This window comes from Pogoniulus pusillus, chromosome 10, assembly GCF_015220805.1.
Source record: "Pogoniulus pusillus isolate bPogPus1 chromosome 10, bPogPus1.pri, whole genome shotgun sequence".
Classification (NCBI taxonomy): domain Eukaryota; kingdom Metazoa; phylum Chordata; class Aves; order Piciformes; family Lybiidae; genus Pogoniulus; species Pogoniulus pusillus.
The window spans coordinates 32346379-32366548 of record NC_087273.1 but is presented as its reverse complement, the minus strand read 5'-3'; the positions used below and the strand labels follow the sequence as shown (position 1 = coordinate 32366548).

The 20170-nt window shown below is 42.3% G+C and overlaps 1 protein-coding gene across 1 annotated transcript; it reads right to left on the bottom strand.

Moving 5' to 3' along the window:
- Window positions 1–3650: 3650 nt before the first annotated feature.
- LOC135178845 (cytochrome b5) lies at window positions 3651–18571 on the bottom strand. Its single transcript, XM_064150150.1, has 5 exons — window positions 18325–18571; window positions 9973–10101; window positions 8270–8299; window positions 5958–5992; window positions 3651–4680 (listed from the first exon to the last, which is right to left on the bottom strand). The coding sequence occupies exons 1-5, from the start codon at window positions 18466–18468 to the stop codon at window positions 4602–4604; spliced, it is 417 nt and encodes a 138-aa protein (XP_064006220.1). The 5' UTR covers window positions 18469–18571; the 3' UTR covers window positions 3651–4601.
- Between the last annotated feature and the right edge of the window lie 1599 nt (window positions 18572–20170).

Sequence of the window (20170 nt, the reverse complement as noted above, 5' to 3'; positions counted from 1 at the left end):
TAGGGAGGACTCCAGAGATACTGCAGAGCACTCTCATCCTCCACTAAGATCAGTCAGTGAGCTTTATCCACACCCCAGGGTCTATGCAAAAAGGCAAGATTTCAGCAGTGTTGTGCTGCTGGGTGCAGTTCCTGGACTCTGGGAGTCCACATAAGGTCTGTGGTGCTGTCTGGAGATAGGAAAAACAAACTTCTCTGAGGTTTTCACTGAGCATAACTCTTCTGGCTTGACAGTGCTGCTTTCAATGGACAGAGCTGACAGCTCTTGGCAGTACATTGTCTGCCTTAGTACAATGAATTGTAAGACACAGGTACAGAAATTATACCACACAGGATTAAGGGGGAAAAAAACAATCTACTCCCTGTGCATGAGACACTGCAGTGCAATTAAGTCCATGCTGAGCTTTGGTTTAGTGTCTATCAAAAGAGAGCAGTAGTTATATTGAATCTCCAGTGTTAGAAAGATGACAAAGAAAACATCAAGGATTGTTTTATGCACACTCTTTCACCCAAGAAGATCAGGAGCAAGTCTAACTAGTTTGCAGAACAGCATTAATCATCTACTGAGAACCAGTGTTCCAACATCTCCCATTAAATTGTGTGCTTGTCTTCCCACCCACTGATAAGCCAGGTCATTCAAAAATCAAAGTATTTCAACACAAAATGAATTAATCATGAGAAGGACTGAAATGTGGTATGAAAGCAAATTCACATGATGATCCATTAGTTACTAGCTTCACCTCAGATTTGATCAGGCTTCAGAGCAAAGCATTGAGAAGCATGAACTTCGTCCTGCTCCTTGTTTCTTCTATACTGTTTCTGCAGTTCTTCTATAATGAGGAGAAAAATGCTTTAATTCTACTGATGATCTGCATGTTCTGTGTGGCACTTTGATACAGCTAATTCATTCTGAGTTTCAGTTAATAATCTTCATTGCCAGCCTTGCAGAAAATACAGTAGAAAGTTTGCTCAACATGGTCAAGAACTCGGAATAATTTAGATTTACCCTTAGTAGTCAAATGTTCAGAATATGAAAAGAGCACCTGCCATGTTTTAAACTATTTGCCTCTGAAGAAAACTTCTGATCATAGAATAGACTCATAGAATCAGCCAGGTTGGAAGAGACCTCCGACAGCATCCAGTCCAACCTAGCACCCAGCCCTGTCCAATCAACTAGACCATGGCACCAAGTGCCTCAGCCAGGCTTTTCTTCAAGACCTCCAGGGATGGCAACTCCATCACCTCCCTGGGCAGCCCATTCCAATGCCAATCACTCTCTCTGCCAACAACTTCCTCCTAGTATCCAGCCTATACTTTCCCTGGCACAACTTGAGACTGTGTCCCCTTGTTCTGTTGCTGGTTGCATGGGAGAAGAGACCAACCCCACCTGGCTGCAACCTCCCTTCAGGTAGGTAGACAGCAATGAGGTCACCCCTGAGCCTCACTGCCAATCAGCGCCCCTTTGCCCAGCTTTTAGCCCCTTGCCAGTTTCTCTCCAGCATTCTGCAGAATCCTGACTGCAGCACAGCATTCAGAACTGGAGACAGGCATTGGACCAGTGTGTGGAAGCAAGTGAGGCAGAAAAAGAGGCAGCCTACTACATTTTCTCATCACAGCAGAGAGAGCAAGTGAACAAGCTGTGCTGGCTTTACTCCACAGACACCAGGAGGCTGCCAAGGCTGTCTGTTTAAAGCTCTCTGCCACTATGCATTCTTGTGAACAACCAAGGATAGGCAAATGAAGGCCAAAAGTGCAATGCTCAATTTAAGGCTGCATAAACAGTTATGAGTAGACAACATGAGACAATTATCTCATTTTAAGCATCCACCAACAAAAACAGCCTCTCCAAACAGAAATCAGTATTCCAGTTATTGCCAGACAATTAGAGTACCCTCAGATGAGATCTGGGGACAAAGGATTTTGTTCTGAGGAGAAAGCAGACTCTGTCCATTGTTTTGCTGTCAGACTGTAAAAACATTAGCCACCCTTAATTCACTTGACTAGTCTTTCAATAGCATAGTCACTCATTCCTCAACACACCCAAAGACCTTCTCTCTCTTCTTCTCATATTCATAATCAAATGCTAAAGCTACATAGAAAGTCCTCTATGACCCCCAGTTTTATCAGTTTACACTTAATAACCTGAAGCAGTTATGTCCATCTTTGAGACAGAGTTTGCTTCAGCACTGCTGGAGAAGAGTATGAACAAACTACAAGGAATGAGCTGTGTACATCTACATTAGCATTTTAACTTTCAATCAGTTTGCCTACCCAGCTCTGCTATGATTTTGGTTCATGTTGTGGAAATTCCCTGCAGAGGCCAGCTCAACTGCTTTTAGATGGGACTGAGCTTGTATGTATACTCCTTAAACAGATATCCAGTATATGGGTCCCAAAAAGAGCTACATCATACATCTGCTGGTGTGAATAATTATCCCAGTCTGAAATGATTGCAAACATTGAAAACATGAGAAGGGTTAAGCTTTCTAAAAGCTGATAGGTTTTGGGATTGTTTTCTTCTCCTCACCTAGACAAGTGGATTAAAATGTTAACTTTAAAAACTAACCAAAAACTCAGTAGTTGAAACCTGATTTATAAGCCTAAACAATGCAAAATGTAGTATAAGTGCTCTTATATATGCAATAGAGCCTTTAAAAATGGCAGTAAACCATGGACTTTTAAACTCTGCTTCACCACACCAAGGAAAAAGTAGGGTGAAACCAGGACCAAGTAAGTTAGCACAAAACACAATGCCAAAGGCTACCATTTACACTGCAGGTTAAAAGCTCCAAGTGCTGTCAAGTGGCTGGGGCCAATCTCTTTTTGCTGGTCAGTGGCAATAAGACAAGGAGCAATGGCTATAAATTGGAACATAGGTGGTTTCACCCAAACATGAGGAGAAACTTCTTTACAGTGAGGGTGACAGAACACTGGAACAGGCTACCTAGAGAGGTTGTGGAGTCTTTTTCTCTGGAGACTTTCAAGACCTGTCTGGATGCAGACTAGCCTAGGGGATCCTGCTTTGGCAGAGGGGTTGGACTCAATGATCTCTGGAGTTCCCTTCCAAACTTCAATGTTCTGTGGTTCTGTAAATTAGTTGATGGGATCTGCTTTAAGTACACATCTACATCTATAAATCAAGGCTGCCAGAAGACATGAACACAAATATAAGAGACTTTCACAGCTGACACTGCGAGAGCTACACTTATTTACTGTAAGAGTATATGAACTCTCACAAAAGGAATCCCACAGTAGGGGATTTTTGAATGACTCACATATTGACATTCCTACATACACAAGGCAATCTCCTGAAGTCACAGCACTTCCCACCCCTCTATTTTTTTTGAAAAGCTCATTATTTACAGTGTAACGTCTTTCAATTTGACTTGACACAGGGACTAAGCTTCCTAAAAGGCAGCCCTTGGAACAGTGTTTTAAATCCTGGTGACTGCCAGGAAGGCAGAGTGGTTTGGCCCTGCAAACTCTAAGTCACAAGTTGGTGTTGAGGTCATGCTGATGGAAACGCTCATCTATGCAAAGTGGTTCATAATATACCCTCCCACTTTTTACATGCACAAACACTTCTGAAGAATCCCAATATGCAAGAGCCTACCAAAAAGCTTGAAATGAATGCATTCAAATCAACAAAAGTAAGCAATTAAACTTTTATTCATGATCATTTATGACTAAAAGTGTTCCCCACAAACATGTGAACTTTCAGTTATGTGGTATTTACCACCAAAAATAGTCACTTCCTTGTAGTAAAGAACAGTCAGAAACAGATTCCATGTATCAGTTTTTCCTCTCATAATGTACATGAGAAAGATGAAGATTTTTATGAAAGTCTAAAAGTTCCAGAACAAGTTCTGGAATCACCTGAGTGCTTGGCAAGAACAGTATTTAATATCAGAAGAAAAAGAAAATCTACTTTTCACAAAACTGAGACAGAAAAAAACTGGGCCAAACACTTTGTTTCATGTTTCACCTGAATTTATCAATAGGAACCGAACAGAACAGTTTGATTGTAGGAGTAGCTACAACTCTAAAAGCAGATGTCATAGGAAAAGAAACAAAGGAAGAATCAGCTTATTATAGCCTGACTGGTAGAGCCCAGGATCTTAGAGGCACCTATAACCACTACTCCACTAAGCCTTTTCCATTACTTTTAATTAGCATTACTATGTTGAAGGAGACAGTGTGATTTTAAGTAAAAGTTGTATACATGGACAAATACCTGTACACAGTTTTGGTAGTCATTTAAAGCTGTAAAATGTATAAAGTGAATCCTATGGATCCCATTACAGATTAAAGAGAAATAACCAGAATCACTGTTACATACAAAGCAATATTCTAACACAGGAACCAATACAGTTATCCAATAATTTGGGTAAAGTTGTTATACAAAAAGAGAAATGCTACCTTTTTATTACTTCAGAACAGCAAATAAAGAAGGCAACATTAAGAAAAGTGCACGGCAGAAAAGAATTATTCAACATTTTTCAGCAAACTGAACTTTTCTTCAGAAATCAGGCTTTTGGGTTAGGATTGCTCATGTTCTCTCCCAGATCAGTCTTTTCTTGCTCTTCTAGTTCAGTAAGGCGCTTACTCTGACATGTAGGAACGATACATCAGGGCCACAACAATTGCTGCTATGGCTGGGATCACCCAGTTGGACCATGAACTAGAAGGCAAATTTTGAAATAGTCATCAGCAAGTTTGAAGAAAAAAAAAACAAACCCACAACACAAAATGAACCCAACTCTCTTCCCCACCCCCAGAAAAATCCCAAACAAAACCAAATCACAACCAATTAGAAAACCCCACCAAAAAAACAGGAAAAAAAAGGAATTGCTTAAATCATAGAATCAAGCAGGTTGGAAGAGACCTCCAAGATCATCCAGGCCAACCTAGCACCCAGCCCTAGCCAGTCAACCAGACCATGTGCCTCACCCAGGCTTTTCTTGCACACCTCCAGGGATGGTGACTCCACCACCTCCCTGGGCAGCCCATTCCAATGCCAATCACTCTCTCTGGCAAGAACTTCCTCCTAGCATCCAGCCTGTACTTCCCCTGGCACAACTTGAGACTGTGTCCCCTTGCTCTATTGATGGTTGCCTGGCAGAAGAGACAAACCTCCACCTGGCTACAACCTCCCTTCAGGTAGTTGTAGACAGCAATGAGGTCTGCCCTGAGCCTCCTCTTCTCTAGGCTGAACAACCCCAGCTCCCTCAGCCTCTCCTCATAAAGAAGTCCTTCCTCCCTGCTTGAACAAATACTTCAGAATTAGATCAACAGAACACCTGGGCTGGCCAGCAATGCTCTAGTCAAGTGAGATTGTCAAGGCTTTGTACTACAGCTTACAAGAAGTTTGCTTACTAGAGAAGAATCTAAGACATGTTTGAAGTCATGGCGAGCTGCCCAGAATATCATTCATTTAAAGGCCATTTCGGTAGCAGCATCGCATGGCAATTTCAGGCACCCAAGCTCCCTGCTGAATGGTCCTCTGAGGTTTCAGCAATAGGCAACTGTCAAGAGAGCATAACTTTATATCTGATTCAGCAGTGTTCTATAGTGTTTTTCCTCCTAGGGTTTTCCTTCTTCTAGACATAACCCTCTTACTTCCCTTAAATGCCATAGCAGAAGTGTGGTATTTGTGTCAGTATAAAGTCTGTAAGGGCACCAAGCATCTTCTGTTCACCTGATACCCTGCAGAAATGAAGGCTTGTACACTATAAAGCCTCTCCCCTCTCCAAGGGGAGGGGAAAAAAAATGTAGCTAGTAAGCTAACATGCATGTAAAGTGGTACATAAGTGCCATCTTGCTCTTTACATTGAGCAGAAATCTTCATGCACCATCCTCTCACATCTGAGCTTCCAGCAGATGAAAGCTATTTAGGTTTCTAAGCTTCAGAAACATAATCATGAGAAACTTGGCTTGGTATCAGGTGTCATACTATACCTGGAAGTAGACTGAACGGTGGTAATAAGTGTTTCCTGGAAAGGAAAGCATAGAAAGATATTTACATCATGCAGACACCCATATCCATCTTAGCCAGCCCCTCAACTTCTCAGAGCTCATTAAGTGATACCAAGTTACAAACAACTCAGTGCACTGCACTTGGAAAGCAATTGCTCAGAATTCCTCTAACAGACTGCTGTATTAGAAGCTAGCAAGCAGCAGTTTCTGTCTTCACTGTACGAAAATTTACTTTAAAAAACAACAACAAAAAACCCACCACACAGAATTTTCTGCAAGTTTTCTGTCATGTTAACTTTAACCCCAGTTTACACTTGAAAAGTTTTTTAAGTCCAAAAAACCAAAATTCCTTTATTTGCCAAAACATTTCTTCTGTCAAACCTACATGACGAAAGCTACTAACTTACACCAACGCTCATTAAACTCAGTTTTCTCGTGTTTCAGATTGTTTAAGTATCAAAGCAATCATTGTAGCTGCTTCCAATACTGATCCCAGTTTCTTGTTCAGTTTCCACAGAAAAAACAACACTACAAGATCAAAGCCCAAGTGTATGTGCACAACTTATGAGGATTTAATCTGAGTACTAGTACTGACCCGTGCATTTGAGAGATCCAAGCATTAAGATACATCACTGAGAAATTGCTTCAGTATCAAAATATCTGCAATTCATTTAAAGAGCAGGAGACTCCTAATATTCTCTCATAGGTTCAAACAGGTCCCCTTTTCAAGCACATATTTACAAGTGATAAATACCACATTTTATAGAAGTAATCACAGTCTTACTCTCCTTTGGTTTTGTAAGCACCTCTATGAAAAACTCATCCCAAACACAAGCAGATTACACTATCATGGCTAATACCTTCTACAACAGTTGCCACATTCAGGGCTAGAGGATGGCTCCCCCCATGCCAAGACAGCAAAAGAAATGTGGCCCAACACACAAAAACCTGTTTTTAAACACTACAACCCTTGACATCTACATTAAGGGTACTTTAAATATAGTAGAAGTATAAGAAAAATCATCTGAAAGCACAGCTCCCTAGCTAGCCAGGGCAAAGGGTCTAACCTGTCACATGGCACCCATCCAGAGTGCAGGGCAAAGGGAAATGGTCTTATCAGCTACACCCATATGTCAAGCTGGAGGAAAGTGTTCCAGCTTCCTTGTGGAATGATGGAAAACACATGCAGAGTGCACAAAAAAATATTATCAGCACTAAACCAACCAAATATGCCAGGTAGGACTGTAGTAAAAACTAACTGGGATACATCTTAACTCACACCAGACCAAAGCATGGTCAAACTAACATTCCAAGCACTTTGCTAAGTTCATGTGGGTTTAATCAAGAGATTGTATACCACTTGCACTGGACAGTCTGTTTCTCAATTGTATTTATGGCTGCTGCTCTTACAGCTTAAGTGTAAAGTGGTCAGAAGCTTTGAATCCCAGTCACCAGTCCATTTTTTAGTGTACCAGTCCTTAATGACTGCGAAAGAAAACAAATTTCAAAGCATGTGTATGTATTTTTTTTAATTCACCTTACTGGAAGATCTTACAGAAGTGATTGTTTCTTGAAAGTAACGTCTCAAACAGCAAGATCCTATTTCTACTAAAAGATTGGGTTTAAATGGAATTAACTATTTCCTAAGTGCACCACCACACTGTTAAGCCAGCCCCAAGCAAATATCCCTTTGCACACACGCGCACCAGCATCTGTACAAGTTAATCCCTGATGAACTTGCTCCCTTAAGGGACATCCACATTTTAGAAGTTTGATAACTGAGTGCAAATACAATTTTGTTCAGTAAAGATAGGGAAAAAAAGAGAAGGGCAATACTGCATTGACAGGACACTTAGCAAAATCTGCTGAAACAACCAGGAAGCCACAGAATTTTCACCTTGAAAAAGGCCCACAATTGCAAGTTAGCAGATCTGTAATATGCAGCAACCAATGCCTCTATGTTCCTTGCTTACTCGTGTTACTAGTGTACTGTTAGCATCATGTTTTCCCTAAATCCATTCTGTCTATCAACTGATTTTTCCTTCCTTAAACTGTATACTAGGAAATCACTGTCTGACCTTTTTGCTATAGTGTAATGCTTAGTAACCTCGGCTGGAAACTACAAATGATAACAGCTAACAGAAAAGTAACTTGAAATTGCATCATACTTCAGAGATTTAGGAACTGAAACAACACTTAAATGAAGTGCAAAATATTTTTGCCTCTGAGGGTGTATCATTTACAGACACTGTCCCAAATGCCTAAAAGAAACATGCAATTGAAGAAACACTTACTGTTGGTTTCTGAAGCTTCCCTCTGTCATCCTGCAGGAAAACAAGCAAGAAACATTTAGACTGAACCCAAAGCATCAAAAAACCCCCAACCATCTGTCACTAAATTAATTCTCAATTTATTCTGTTAATGAATACCTATCTTCACCTAGGAAACGGACTTGCAAAAGAGCAGCTGTCAGTGTATGATTTTGAGCTGCCATGAACAATATGACTTCCTGAAATATCTCCAAATATAATAAAAGAAGTGAAATCTTATTTTTTTTTGCCTTTCCCTTGTCTCTAAGCAGTACATTTGACCTTAGCTTATACATTGATTACAATTATCTCAATTGTATTATATGATATTAAATAGGGCTGGGTGATAGGCTGGACCAGATGATCTCTGACGTCTCCTCCAACTTGGTTGATTCTATATGACTCTATAATCTACTTGTATCTTATGCATTCATGTTATCTGGTAAAGTTGCCTAACTAGTGTCAGTCCAATGTCTGGCACAAAGGTCCCAAATTCTGTAGAACTTTCACAAACTCACGTTTTACTTCAAATAGTCCCATTCATTATGAAAAGGCCAAACCCTGTATCATCTTGATCATTTAATGGACACATGAAGCACTGTCAATCTATTTGTTTCAGATAAAATGAAAACTGGCACTTGTCACACAAGTAAGAAGTGGACTAGTTGCCAGGTTAAAAACAACTTTACTGCCATCTGTAATAGTTAATCCTGCAAGGATGCAAATGTGCATCAGAACTCATTTTCATTAGCCGAAGCTACACTATTAATATTTACAGATAAATAGCAGGACTCACTGTGAAATATGCTACTCAAGACAGTTATGTTCACCCTAAATAGAAGGCAATCCATGCACAAAACAGATAGAAGAGGCAGGGATGGGCAGTAAAGCCGGTGGGCACATGAGTAGCCTAAATCTATAATGAATGGTTTCCAAGTAATAAGATTCAGGAGAGCTTAAATAAGGCCTATCTGTAGCAAGTTGAGACAGCAGCTCTGTAGCTAGAAAAAAATTTATTTCAAAGCTTGAGGCAGCAGAAAGATGCTTGTTCGGAGTAGAAGAAATGCTAAGAGAAAAGATGAGGTGACAGATGATCCAGTGGAAGCTGATCATAAACAACTCAGACAGCTATGTGTAGGGAACACAGACAATGAACAACACAAGGGAAGCAAGGCAGAGCAACAAACTAGAAGCAAGATGCTTACAGTAGCCCTTTTCTAAGCATACATACGAAGAGACAGGATTGTACTTTTAGACCCAAATAGAAGCCTGGCATATGTATTTACAATGATGAAGGAACTAAAGCAGATGTTAGGAGTCGCTCTACATACTGACATATGGTTATAAGGTCTAAACATTCTGATGTTATCAGTCACTTCAGGGGTTATATGGTGTTACTATAAGGCTCACATGGCACACCAGAAATGGCATGATTCCATACTCTGCTTTTTCAAGAGCTAAGCTGTAAAATACTTCAAAGCAATAAACTTTTAGATGTGACCATCCTTATGCTGCACTAATTAAGTCCCTTCAAATCAGGTGATCTTATCTCTAGACCAGGTCCATCCACAAACAGCTACAGGGCTAGCATCCAAAAAACCTAGCTATGCTTGTTCATTTGTGCCAGAGAAATAACTAGCTACAAGAAGACAACAGTAAACCACAAGTACTGCTACACTCATACTCACTGGATGAAGTTCTCCGATAATAAAACTTTCTGACAGCGTCCTTGCATCTGTGGAATGGCCAACATCTTCAAAGTTCTCAGTAGCATCTCCTCCAGCTTGCTCCCTGAGGACCTCTTCACCACCTGGGTGCTGCAATTTTTAAGGAGTTTGTTATTGAAAAAATCATTCCAAACTCTACATATGGGAATTCTTTATTTCTACAGTTCCAAAAGTGATAACTTTTTTTAGAAGTCCTTGTAAAAACAGCTGCTGGACATCTTAGAGGAAACTGAAGACTCTCAGTAACTAGAGTGCTTTAAATATTCTCTGAAGCTAAAAACAAGGAAGTATCTACTCCACCAGAGTCATTACCTCTAGCAGTTAAAGCATTCAGAACGCTATGGAAATCAGTCAGATTTTTTAATAGCCCAACTATTATCTGAAGTTACATTCCATGTTCTCACTTCTGCAGAAAATGAGTGGTTTTACCCAAGCAACTACACGAAGGAATAAAAGCCTAAAGGTGTAATTTATAGCAAGAACATTCAGGGTAGGTATAACCAAAAATACCATTCATAGAAGTAATCAAGCACTGAAACAAGTTGGCAAGGGAGCAAATAGAATCCCCATCCTTTGAGGTTGCCTAGAAAGACATTTGGGATCTTGACCTTCAAGTTAGTCTTAGTTTGAGCTGCAGGCTGGACCAGGACCTTCAAGGGTCCTTTCCAAAAGAAGTGATTGTATTATTCTAGTAATCCTGATAATTTGGAACTGCTTAAGCACAACTGCAATCTCTCACAAAGCACTAGAATAAGCAATTTGGTTTTAGAAGTCTGTGGAACCCCCAGACTATATTGCTGGTATAACCCTTGAGATGTACAAAAGTCACTTCCCATCATAGAATGGTTTAGGTTGAAAGGGACCTCAAAGACCATCCAATTCCAACCCCTTGCCATAGCAGGGACACCTCCCACTAGAACAGGTTGCTCAAGGCCTCATTCCATCAATTTAAGTCTCTCCTCTCTACTGACTTTTATTCTTTGCTAGGATGTACTTTTGGTATTGAACGCATTTCCATGTATCCATCCATCAAATAACTCTCAAGTGGCTATTGTCTACTGCAAGATACATCACATCTTCTAGCTCAGTGGATTTCTCAGCTTCAAGTTACTCATTCATGTAACAGATAAGTAACATGCCATAAAAGTTCACCACACAACTTTCTATGTAAACACCAGGAATGATTGCGTTAGCAAGTTGAAAACACTTTATTACTGCTGCCTTGAATTAAGGTAATCATGAAATAAGTTCTAATACTTAGTGTCAGAGAAAATAAGACTTTGGAGCCTCAACTTAGTTTTTAATGCTTCTGACTACAGGATCTAAAATCATGGTAACAGGCTATGTTTCTATTTCAAGTCATCTTGTCTGGAATATAACAGAACAGAGATGCTACACTTAGACAATAAAGAAATGGCATAAACACCCCTATGACTCAAGGTAGCATTTACTTCAAATTCACCATATGAACCTACCATCAATTCTTGCCTTCCAACTAAAACAAGATTTGTTCCTGCAGACCAGGAAGATACTATTACCACCTGTTTCCAGCAGTACTTAAGCTCCAAGATGTGAATCTTTGTATTAAAGGCATATTTTTACTTAAATAATGCAACTGCTTTGGAAAAAAAAAAACAACACAACACACCAAAAATCAAACTTCAAACACACCAACCAAAAACCCCACAAAAATCAAACCGGCCCAACCCAGCACTTCTTTCCAAGAGCCATGACATGGCAGCTAGGAGGGTAAGAGATCCGTACCATGACTAAGCAAAAGTGAGATTAAGCAACTGATTAGGCACAGCAGCTGAGCCAGAAAAGGTTACAGGTGTGCATGCAGAGTCAAGATTGTGCAAGCAGATGTGCAATTATGGCATGAACACCAAAATCCTGCCCTTGAGTGCATTCTGCTAATTATTCAAAGACCTGGACAAAAGCTGAGGGAGCACTCAAGTTCACTGCGTTGAAACAAAGTACATTCAAGCAGCTGAACTTGGGTCTAACAGGCCTCCCAGATAACACCATAACTAGGTCTTCCAAGAATTCCTTCAGCAACCTAGGGCTCAGAACTGGTTTGGGTTTGTTTTTTTGGTGATGTTTTTGTTTGGTTTTGGTGGGGTTTGTTTGTTTGGCTGAATTTTCTTTGTGTGTTTGTTATTTGGTTTGTCTTTTTTTGGTTATTTGTTTGAGAGTTGTTTGCTTTTTAATACCATACTAAAGAACTGCACTCCCCAAAATAGGAAAAAAAAATATATAGTCTCTTCAACAGAAGATAAGGCAAACAATCCTTGGGAAACATGCTTAACAAACCACACCAGTATTAGCAAAAAGGCATCATTCACACTCACATGTTGCAATGAGCCTAAACCCTACTGACATACCCAAATAAAACGTTAGTAACTCCAGCAAGCTGCCAAGACCATATGGTTTACACTAGCTCCCCCAAAAATCCAACCAGCTGGATACCTACCAGTATATACACTAAAGCCATGTCAGAGTACTCAAACTACTTGCAGGCTGCTAACTGCAAAAGGATCATATACTAAGTCGTTCCAAAATTCCTCCCTTGTGGCACTACAAAGCAATTGGGCAACTTCACTCAGGCACTCCAACTTTTCTCTGTAGGGTAAGCTCTTGAGCTAATCAGTAATTGATGCCTCTGTCTACAAAACCACAACATAAGCATCATCACAGTGACCATGACCAATCTGTCAGTGGCTGTCACACATCAACTGAAGGGGACAAGTTTGTGTGAACTCTGCTACCATAGCTGGACACTCATAGTATTTTTTCTCCTCACACCATGAAGACTAAGGTAAAGAGAATCACATGCAGAGTTCCTAAGTTACTGAAGCCCTCCAGCAGACGTTACTAGTAACCTACTATACATATATAAGAGTACACACTTTTTAGATGGCACCGCTACTTAAACACACAAAACCCTCTCTAAACTAGGACAAAACACAAGTGATTAATGAAAAGACCTCATCTCCTCTAACAGAAGGGAGCATCTGTAATGTTTCAAAGGGCAAGACATGGCTTTCCTATCAGAAGCTGAGCATTTTCCAGGGTTCTCAAAGTTGGTTTATACAAGGCCTCTGTTCACACTTCTGCACAGTAAACGAAGCTTTGCTACCAGAATTTCTACTTTAATGAAGAGCCTCTGGATAGATCCTGGAACTGGAAGCCCACAAGACAACTTCCAAACAGAAATGCTGCTGGTGAAGAATCATAAGTGGGTTTGCTGGCAAAAGTGTGGCTCAAGGGAAATGAAGAAGCTTTTGCTGGTAAATTAAGCTAGTCTAGCTCATTTCTAGGACTTTCCTAACATAATGACAGAGATATTAAAGTTCCACTTTTAACAGAATTCTGCACAAAGCCAGCACTAGTGCATAGTACAGACTAATTCCTAACAGCAGCACGTTAGACAGTTTAAGGTAAAGCAAACAAACAGTTAAATTCACTACTCTCATTTGGGTCAGAAGTCTGCAATTGCTTCATACTGAACTCCTATCACCTTCTCCCCCCTGCTACAGTCACGCAACTTTCTCAGTGTCAGAGTTCAAAAGTATTAAAGTATAACTACCTTAATTCATAGTTCCTGCCTCCTCCCGGTTTCCATGCCAGGGGAACATAATCTAGGATCAAATTTAACTTTTGGGGAGATTAGCAAAGATCTCTACCAGTGCTGGTCTCAAATTCAAGTTTTGCCTTTTGCACCACAAGGAATGAGAAGCATAAAAGGGCAGTGAAAGAGCCAGAAAGACCCAGAGACCCTCAGCTTCATAGTGCAACGCAGACTAATATTGGCTTGGAAGTACTTCCATCAGCTGTTTAAGTTACAGGACAGATTCTCTGTACTCATATAAAACTTTAAGAGCCTAGGAGTGTATATACATTTAGAGAGAGCTTTTGAAAACCATCATTAGGATTTTAGGCTAACTGCAAAAGAAATACCCAGCAGCTGGGTGTCCATTTCCCCGTTAACAATCACAGTTTGCAGTGTTTTGTATCAAAGACCATGAAGGAGTATTAGATTTCCCAAGCATTTTTAAATCCTCCTGCAAGCTTCAGATGACTAAGGAAGTGATAACACTTTATTTTAATCCTCAGGCTGCAAGGCTCTGCAATAGAAACATTCACATGGTACACAGAGGCTTCTAAACATGCCACTACCAGCCCCTTTTCATGTAAGCTATTCATTACCTTAAATATGGAAGCTCTAAATGCTACTCCTCCACACCATCACCATACTGGATAATACTCACGCTTGAGAGAACATTTTTCATTCTGACAGAGTAAAACATTTCTTTTTCTACACTTTATTTGATCATCATTCCAGACCACATTTTATGGGAGCTGTCCATTCAGGTTAGAAACAGTGCCATGAAAGCACAAGTTCATACCTTGTTAAAAACCCTTTTCACTGAACATTATTACTATTGATCAATTGTTAGTGGTCTCAAAATTTAAGTAACCTAAACAGAATCTGGATTAGAGGAGTATTAAATACATAGCAAAGTTTCCAGAACAAGGAATTCATAGAATCAACTGGGTTGGAAGAGACCTCCAAGATCATTCAGTCCAACCTATTACCCAGCCCTATCCAGTCAACTAGACCATGGCACTAAGTGCCTCATCCAGTCTTCTCTTGAATACCTCCAGGGACAGCAACTCCACCACCTCCCTGGGCAGCCCATTCCAATGCAAATCTCTCTCTCTGAAGAACCTCCTCCTAACATCCAGCCTATACTTCCCCTGGCACAACTTGAGACTGTGTCCCCTCGTTCTGTTGCTGGTTGTCTGGGAGAAGAGACCAACCCCCACCTGGCTACAACCTCCCTTCAGGTAGTGAATTCTTCTCTTACAGAGATGGTCCTATTCTTACTAGCTTCTCTGCCTAGTTTAAAGAATCCAGACAAATTCCCACAAAAACCCCTGATGGGAGGACTGTCACCACAACTGGAAGTACCAGTTTCATTCTTGCTTTTATAGGCTCAGCTACTCTTGTTTAGTTCATTAGACTGTCATCAAAGCCTGGCTAGTGGGATTGTTTATTAACACATGCAGAAATCCCATTAAGCACTACAAACATACTTAATCCTTTAAGTAACACTTAGTATTATTCAAATATGTAATTATCTGCAAGACAGATATAGCCATGCTGTGAGTACACACACATTTCTAGTAGCTATTTTCCCTTCAATGATTTAAGGCCCAAAACTATTTCCTAAGTTTTCTGTAATACAGGTGACAATAGCTTCTGAATCAAAAGAGTGGTATACAAGTTTCTGGTCTCAAGGCCAATCTTACATGTCCAGAGCTTTTAGCTACAACACTCCAGAAGCTGAGGTCTCTGAATTTCCTCTCCTGTAGGATATATTTCAAAAGACGAAGAAAATTCAGAGACCTGTTTTCAGCTTCTAAAGTTTTTCTGAGATATGCCACAAAAAATACCCCACACCACAAACCAAAGCCAAAACTCCAAAACCAAGCAACCAAAAAGCATCACCACTACCACCACACCAAGCCAAAAACCATGACACGCAAAAAAACCCAAATCCACACACAAAAAATTAGTTGCTAGAATTGTCATCTTCAGGAATTCCTAGGATAACGTATCAAAGTGCACAAACCCTCTCTCTTCCAGCACTTAATCTCTATTTCAAATGATCTTACTTAAGCCCTGTCCTTAGGAAACCAAGCTAAAATGGTCACATACGTGATGCCTGCACTCCTTTTCAGCCTTATCAATCCTAACACACGTACATCACTACTCACAGGTCACTATCTCAGCTTCAAGTGTTAAGAAGTTAATGGTTCTCCCAAAACAAAAAAGTATCACTGAAGGTGTACAAGATTTATGAAGAGACAAGAGCTGAACAAAACAAATATACCCTTTAAGTATTGTAATGGAGTGAAAGACAACAGGATGCATAAGATACTATGCCTAAGATACTATACCTAAGGTGACAGTTTGACCAATTATGCAATTGGGATAGCATTATTGCAATTCCCCTTTTATCGAGAAGAGTTTGTCACATTCCAGAACACACCAGCAAGAAGTGAGCTCCAATTTCACCTCATCTGTCAAATACAAGTGCCTCAGGATATGACAGTGTCAAAAGCATTAGTACGTGACTCCAGACCTTAACAAAGTACCAAAAGTATTTAAAAAAAGTGAAAAATATTCTATTTTTTTTTTTAATCCAAGGGCTGAATCCCAAAATTCTCCAACACAATGAACACGACAACATCCAAGAGCTTTCATTAGGAGTGCAGTCTCATTTTAGATACTCTGTTGAAAATAGTTATCCAATCTCAATCACTTATCTCAGGACATGGCCCATGTATTTCAGCTCCACAACCAGCCTATTTTATTGAAAGCTTAGTGTCAGACTAGTTTGATCCATGTGCTCCAGAGTGCATCAGACATCCCACAGCTGTCCAAGAAACAACTATTTACCTGCTTAGAGGTACACTGGATTATTTTAATACACTGCTGAGTTAGGAAGTGTCCTGAAGGCTGAAATACTTTGCTGGAAAAACCTGCATAGTGCCTTCTCAGTATTTACCTATTGCATAAACATACTGAAAGATGAGGCTGTCAGCTTGTTTGTGCAACTAAAACCCCAAAATTCACTAGTTCCTGGATTTGTCATGTGGCCTTTTTCCCCCCCCCCCCCCACTTAGATTTGAAGAAGCCTAGGCTGGGGTGGTGGGTTTTTTTGTTTTGTTGTTGTTTGAGGGTGTTTTGGCTGGTTGAGGTTTGGGGTTTTTTTTGGTGCAAGTCTCTCCCCTTGTTTGGAAGTGCTTATACAATTATGCACCATGCAAAACTGATCGACTTTCCAAGAACAGCTATTTCAGCTTCTTAGTCTGCAAGAAAAACTATGTCCTCCTCCAAGGCTGTAAAATGAAATTATTTTTCTCTGAATAACCAATGGAAGAAAGACACACCAGACTGCATACAGGGTTAGCTGAAAAACTAACCAAAGAAGAGTTAGTAGAGCAGTTTCACAAGTCACCTTACTGAAAAACAAACAATTTGTGCTGGCACGTAGCTTAAGAAAGAAAACATTACCCATGTCAACACTACCTTTGGCAGATTGCTTGTCAACCTCTTACGTGCGAAGTGATCAATTAATACTATGAATGTCAAGTGCTTACAACCACAAGAAATACCAAGTTCGGGCTACAGAACTACAGAGACTTTAACTCCACCATGTCTCAACTGTATTCTCAATGAAATCCATGCGTGTCTACCACGACGACACTTTTTAACTGGATAACAGACCTCTGTAGACTGAAATGCTGAGAGTGAGGGAGAAAACTCAAAGTATCATTAGTCAAGTCGCAACTACATTTAATACTAACAAAAAAATGTTCAGTAGATGCACTTAAAAAAAGCACCACACTGCAGAAGATTGTTGTAGTCCAATAATTAAAATGCCTATGAACGATTACATCAATTGTTCATACAATCGTGGAATCCTTCGGATCGGAAGGCACCTTTAAAGGTCACATAGTCCGACCTTCCAGCAGTGAGCAGGGGCATCTTCAAATAGATCGGGCTGCTCACAACCCCGCTCCAACCTGACCTAATCATCACCCGTAAGTGATCAAAAACCATCCATCGTTAAGTGGAGAAGAAAACCCTAACGACCGAAGCCATATAAGCTGACCACTGCACTCCAGTGGAGTCTGAGGTCGGGCAGCGCCGCGTTGCAAAGCCTACGCCGAGTGCATTAGGGCAGCAGTAACAGCACGAAAAGCCTCCGGCGAACTCGGGATTTTACAAGGGCTGCAGGTTTCAAGGCAGTTAAAGGGGTACTGCTAAAGGCTGTACCTAGCACGCTAGTACATGCGAGCGGTGTCCGGCACACTCGGCGTTTTCTTGACCAACAGGCAGCCACTAAGCCGCCAGACTTTCTGGAGCCCGACCTCAAGCCCACCCCCACGGCAGCCGGGCCCGCCACTCTCCCTCCGACCTGACAGGCGCCCCCCCACCCCGGACATTACAGCCGAGGCACAGGGTCATCTCCAGACCGTTTCTCAGAGCATTATCGCGGCAGGGCGAAGGCAGCACCCTACTGTGCCGCACCCACGGCGGCAGCCGCCCGGCTGCGGCCCGGGTGAGGCCGACAAGAGCCTACGAGCTCAGTCCCCGCCCCTGCCTGGTCACAGCTCGAAGCAGCCGGCGAGCCCTCACCGAGCCACGGGGCTCGAGTGGCGGAACCCTGACACCTGCAGCGTCCCCGAAGCACAGTCGCGGATCTCTCCGCCTTTTCACCCGTCCCCCGTACCGACCTCGTCCAAAAACTTGGTGACATCGTAGATACGGTGGTGCAGGATAATCCAGGTGCTTTGGCTGTTATTATGCTTCTGCACCTCCTCCAGCCGGTAGTACCGGCCCTTCCAGGACTGGCCGCTAGCCTCGCTGGAGCCCACCATGTCCCTCACGGCTCCGCTCCGCACAGCACACTACCGACAGCTACGGCCCCAGCGACTATAGCCCCACGCGCGCTCGCCAGAGCCCCGCCGCCAGCCTATCACTGGCCTCTCCTCTGCGCCCGGCCCGCCCTGCCAGCTGCTCATTGGTGCAGCGAAATGCCTTTCAAAGAAGGAGAGCAGGGGGCCGCGGAGGGCGGGCCGGGGTGGGCGGGCCGGCGGCCTGGTGCCCGCCCCCTCGGACACGCCCCTTCCACGCCCTCTTTTTGCTCGCCGCGGCCGCGGGGGGCGCTCTCTGCGTGACCCGCCGGCGGTCACGTGCCCGGGGGGGCGGGTGCTGGCGCCGCAGCTGAGGTCCGGCTCAGTGGCGCCACCTAGCGGCTGTCTGCGCCTTACCGGGTTCTGCACCCGCAGCTTCCTTCCTCGCCACCAATCAGCAGCTGGGGGAGGCGTCCTGGCTTGAGCTGAAACATCACCGATTCTGTGCAGTGGTTTTACTTTCCGCCAGAGTTTTGTAACTGGCGGCACTTTCTGCAGTTAAGGGCGGTTTTTGGAAGCGTCTGTCTGAAAAAGCGGTAATGCTGCATGTTTGTGGTCCGCGCTAAAGGCTGGTCTGCAGCCCTAGCTTACACTTGCTCCTGTGCAGACCAAGGTCACTGCTGAATCTTGGGTCTGACATTTGGGGTGGAGAAAGTCACACCTGCAGGCAGGAGCGCACAGGACAGGTGACCTAAACCTGAACAGGTATCCCATTCCATATATATTAGTATAAAGCAGAGGGATTTTAAAGGTCAAAGTTCATCATCAGTGGCTTGCATCTAAGAGGGACCCTCTGCTCTGCCTTTGATCCTCATCTGTGTGCTCCTGAATCCAGTTCCAGAATCCAGCTCCTGAATCTGTTACCCATTTGCCGTCGAGCCTTGTTGGGGACTTCCCTAATGCATGACTGCCATCAGTGGGCTGGGTACAATACTGATTTTGTGTATGTGTCATTCTTGTCTTGGCAGTCTGGTTTTGGTGTTTTTTTGTTTGGTTGGTGTGGGTTTTCATAACTGTTTCACTAAAGCTGGTTTAGCTTTCCAATCTGTAAGTTTTTCTCTTACCCTATAGTAAGGGGAGTGGGTTAATAGAAATCATTTGTCATTCATCTAGTGACCAGCACAGCCTCAAGCAGTGACAGATTGTTACCCAGTGTTTGGTGCCAAGGGCTGCTGTAGTTTAAACCCAGCTGGCAGCTCAGCTCCACCCAGCTGCTTGCTCTCTCCCTGGCAGTCTGATAGGAGAAATCAAAAGGGTAAAAGCAAGAAAAGTCATAGGTAAAGACAGTTTAATAGGTAAAGCAAAAGCCACATGCACAAAGTAAATCAGGGAATTAATTAACTGCTTCCCACCGGCATGCAGGTGTGCAACCACTGTAAAAGCCGGGCTTCATCACAAGTAACAGCTACTTCAGCAAACATCATCACTCTGGATGTGTGCCCCCCATTCCTTCTCACGGCTTTACATGGTGTGACACCACATAGTATGGAATACCCCTTTGGTCACTGGGGCCAGCTGTCCCAGCTGCACCCCCTCCAAAACTCTAGTGCACTCCCGGCATTGTTGCTGGCGGGGTGATGGTCAGAAAAGGCCTTCGATCTGTGCAGGCGCTACTCAGCAATAACGAAAACATCCCTGTGCTGTTAGCTCTGTTTCCAGCACAAAT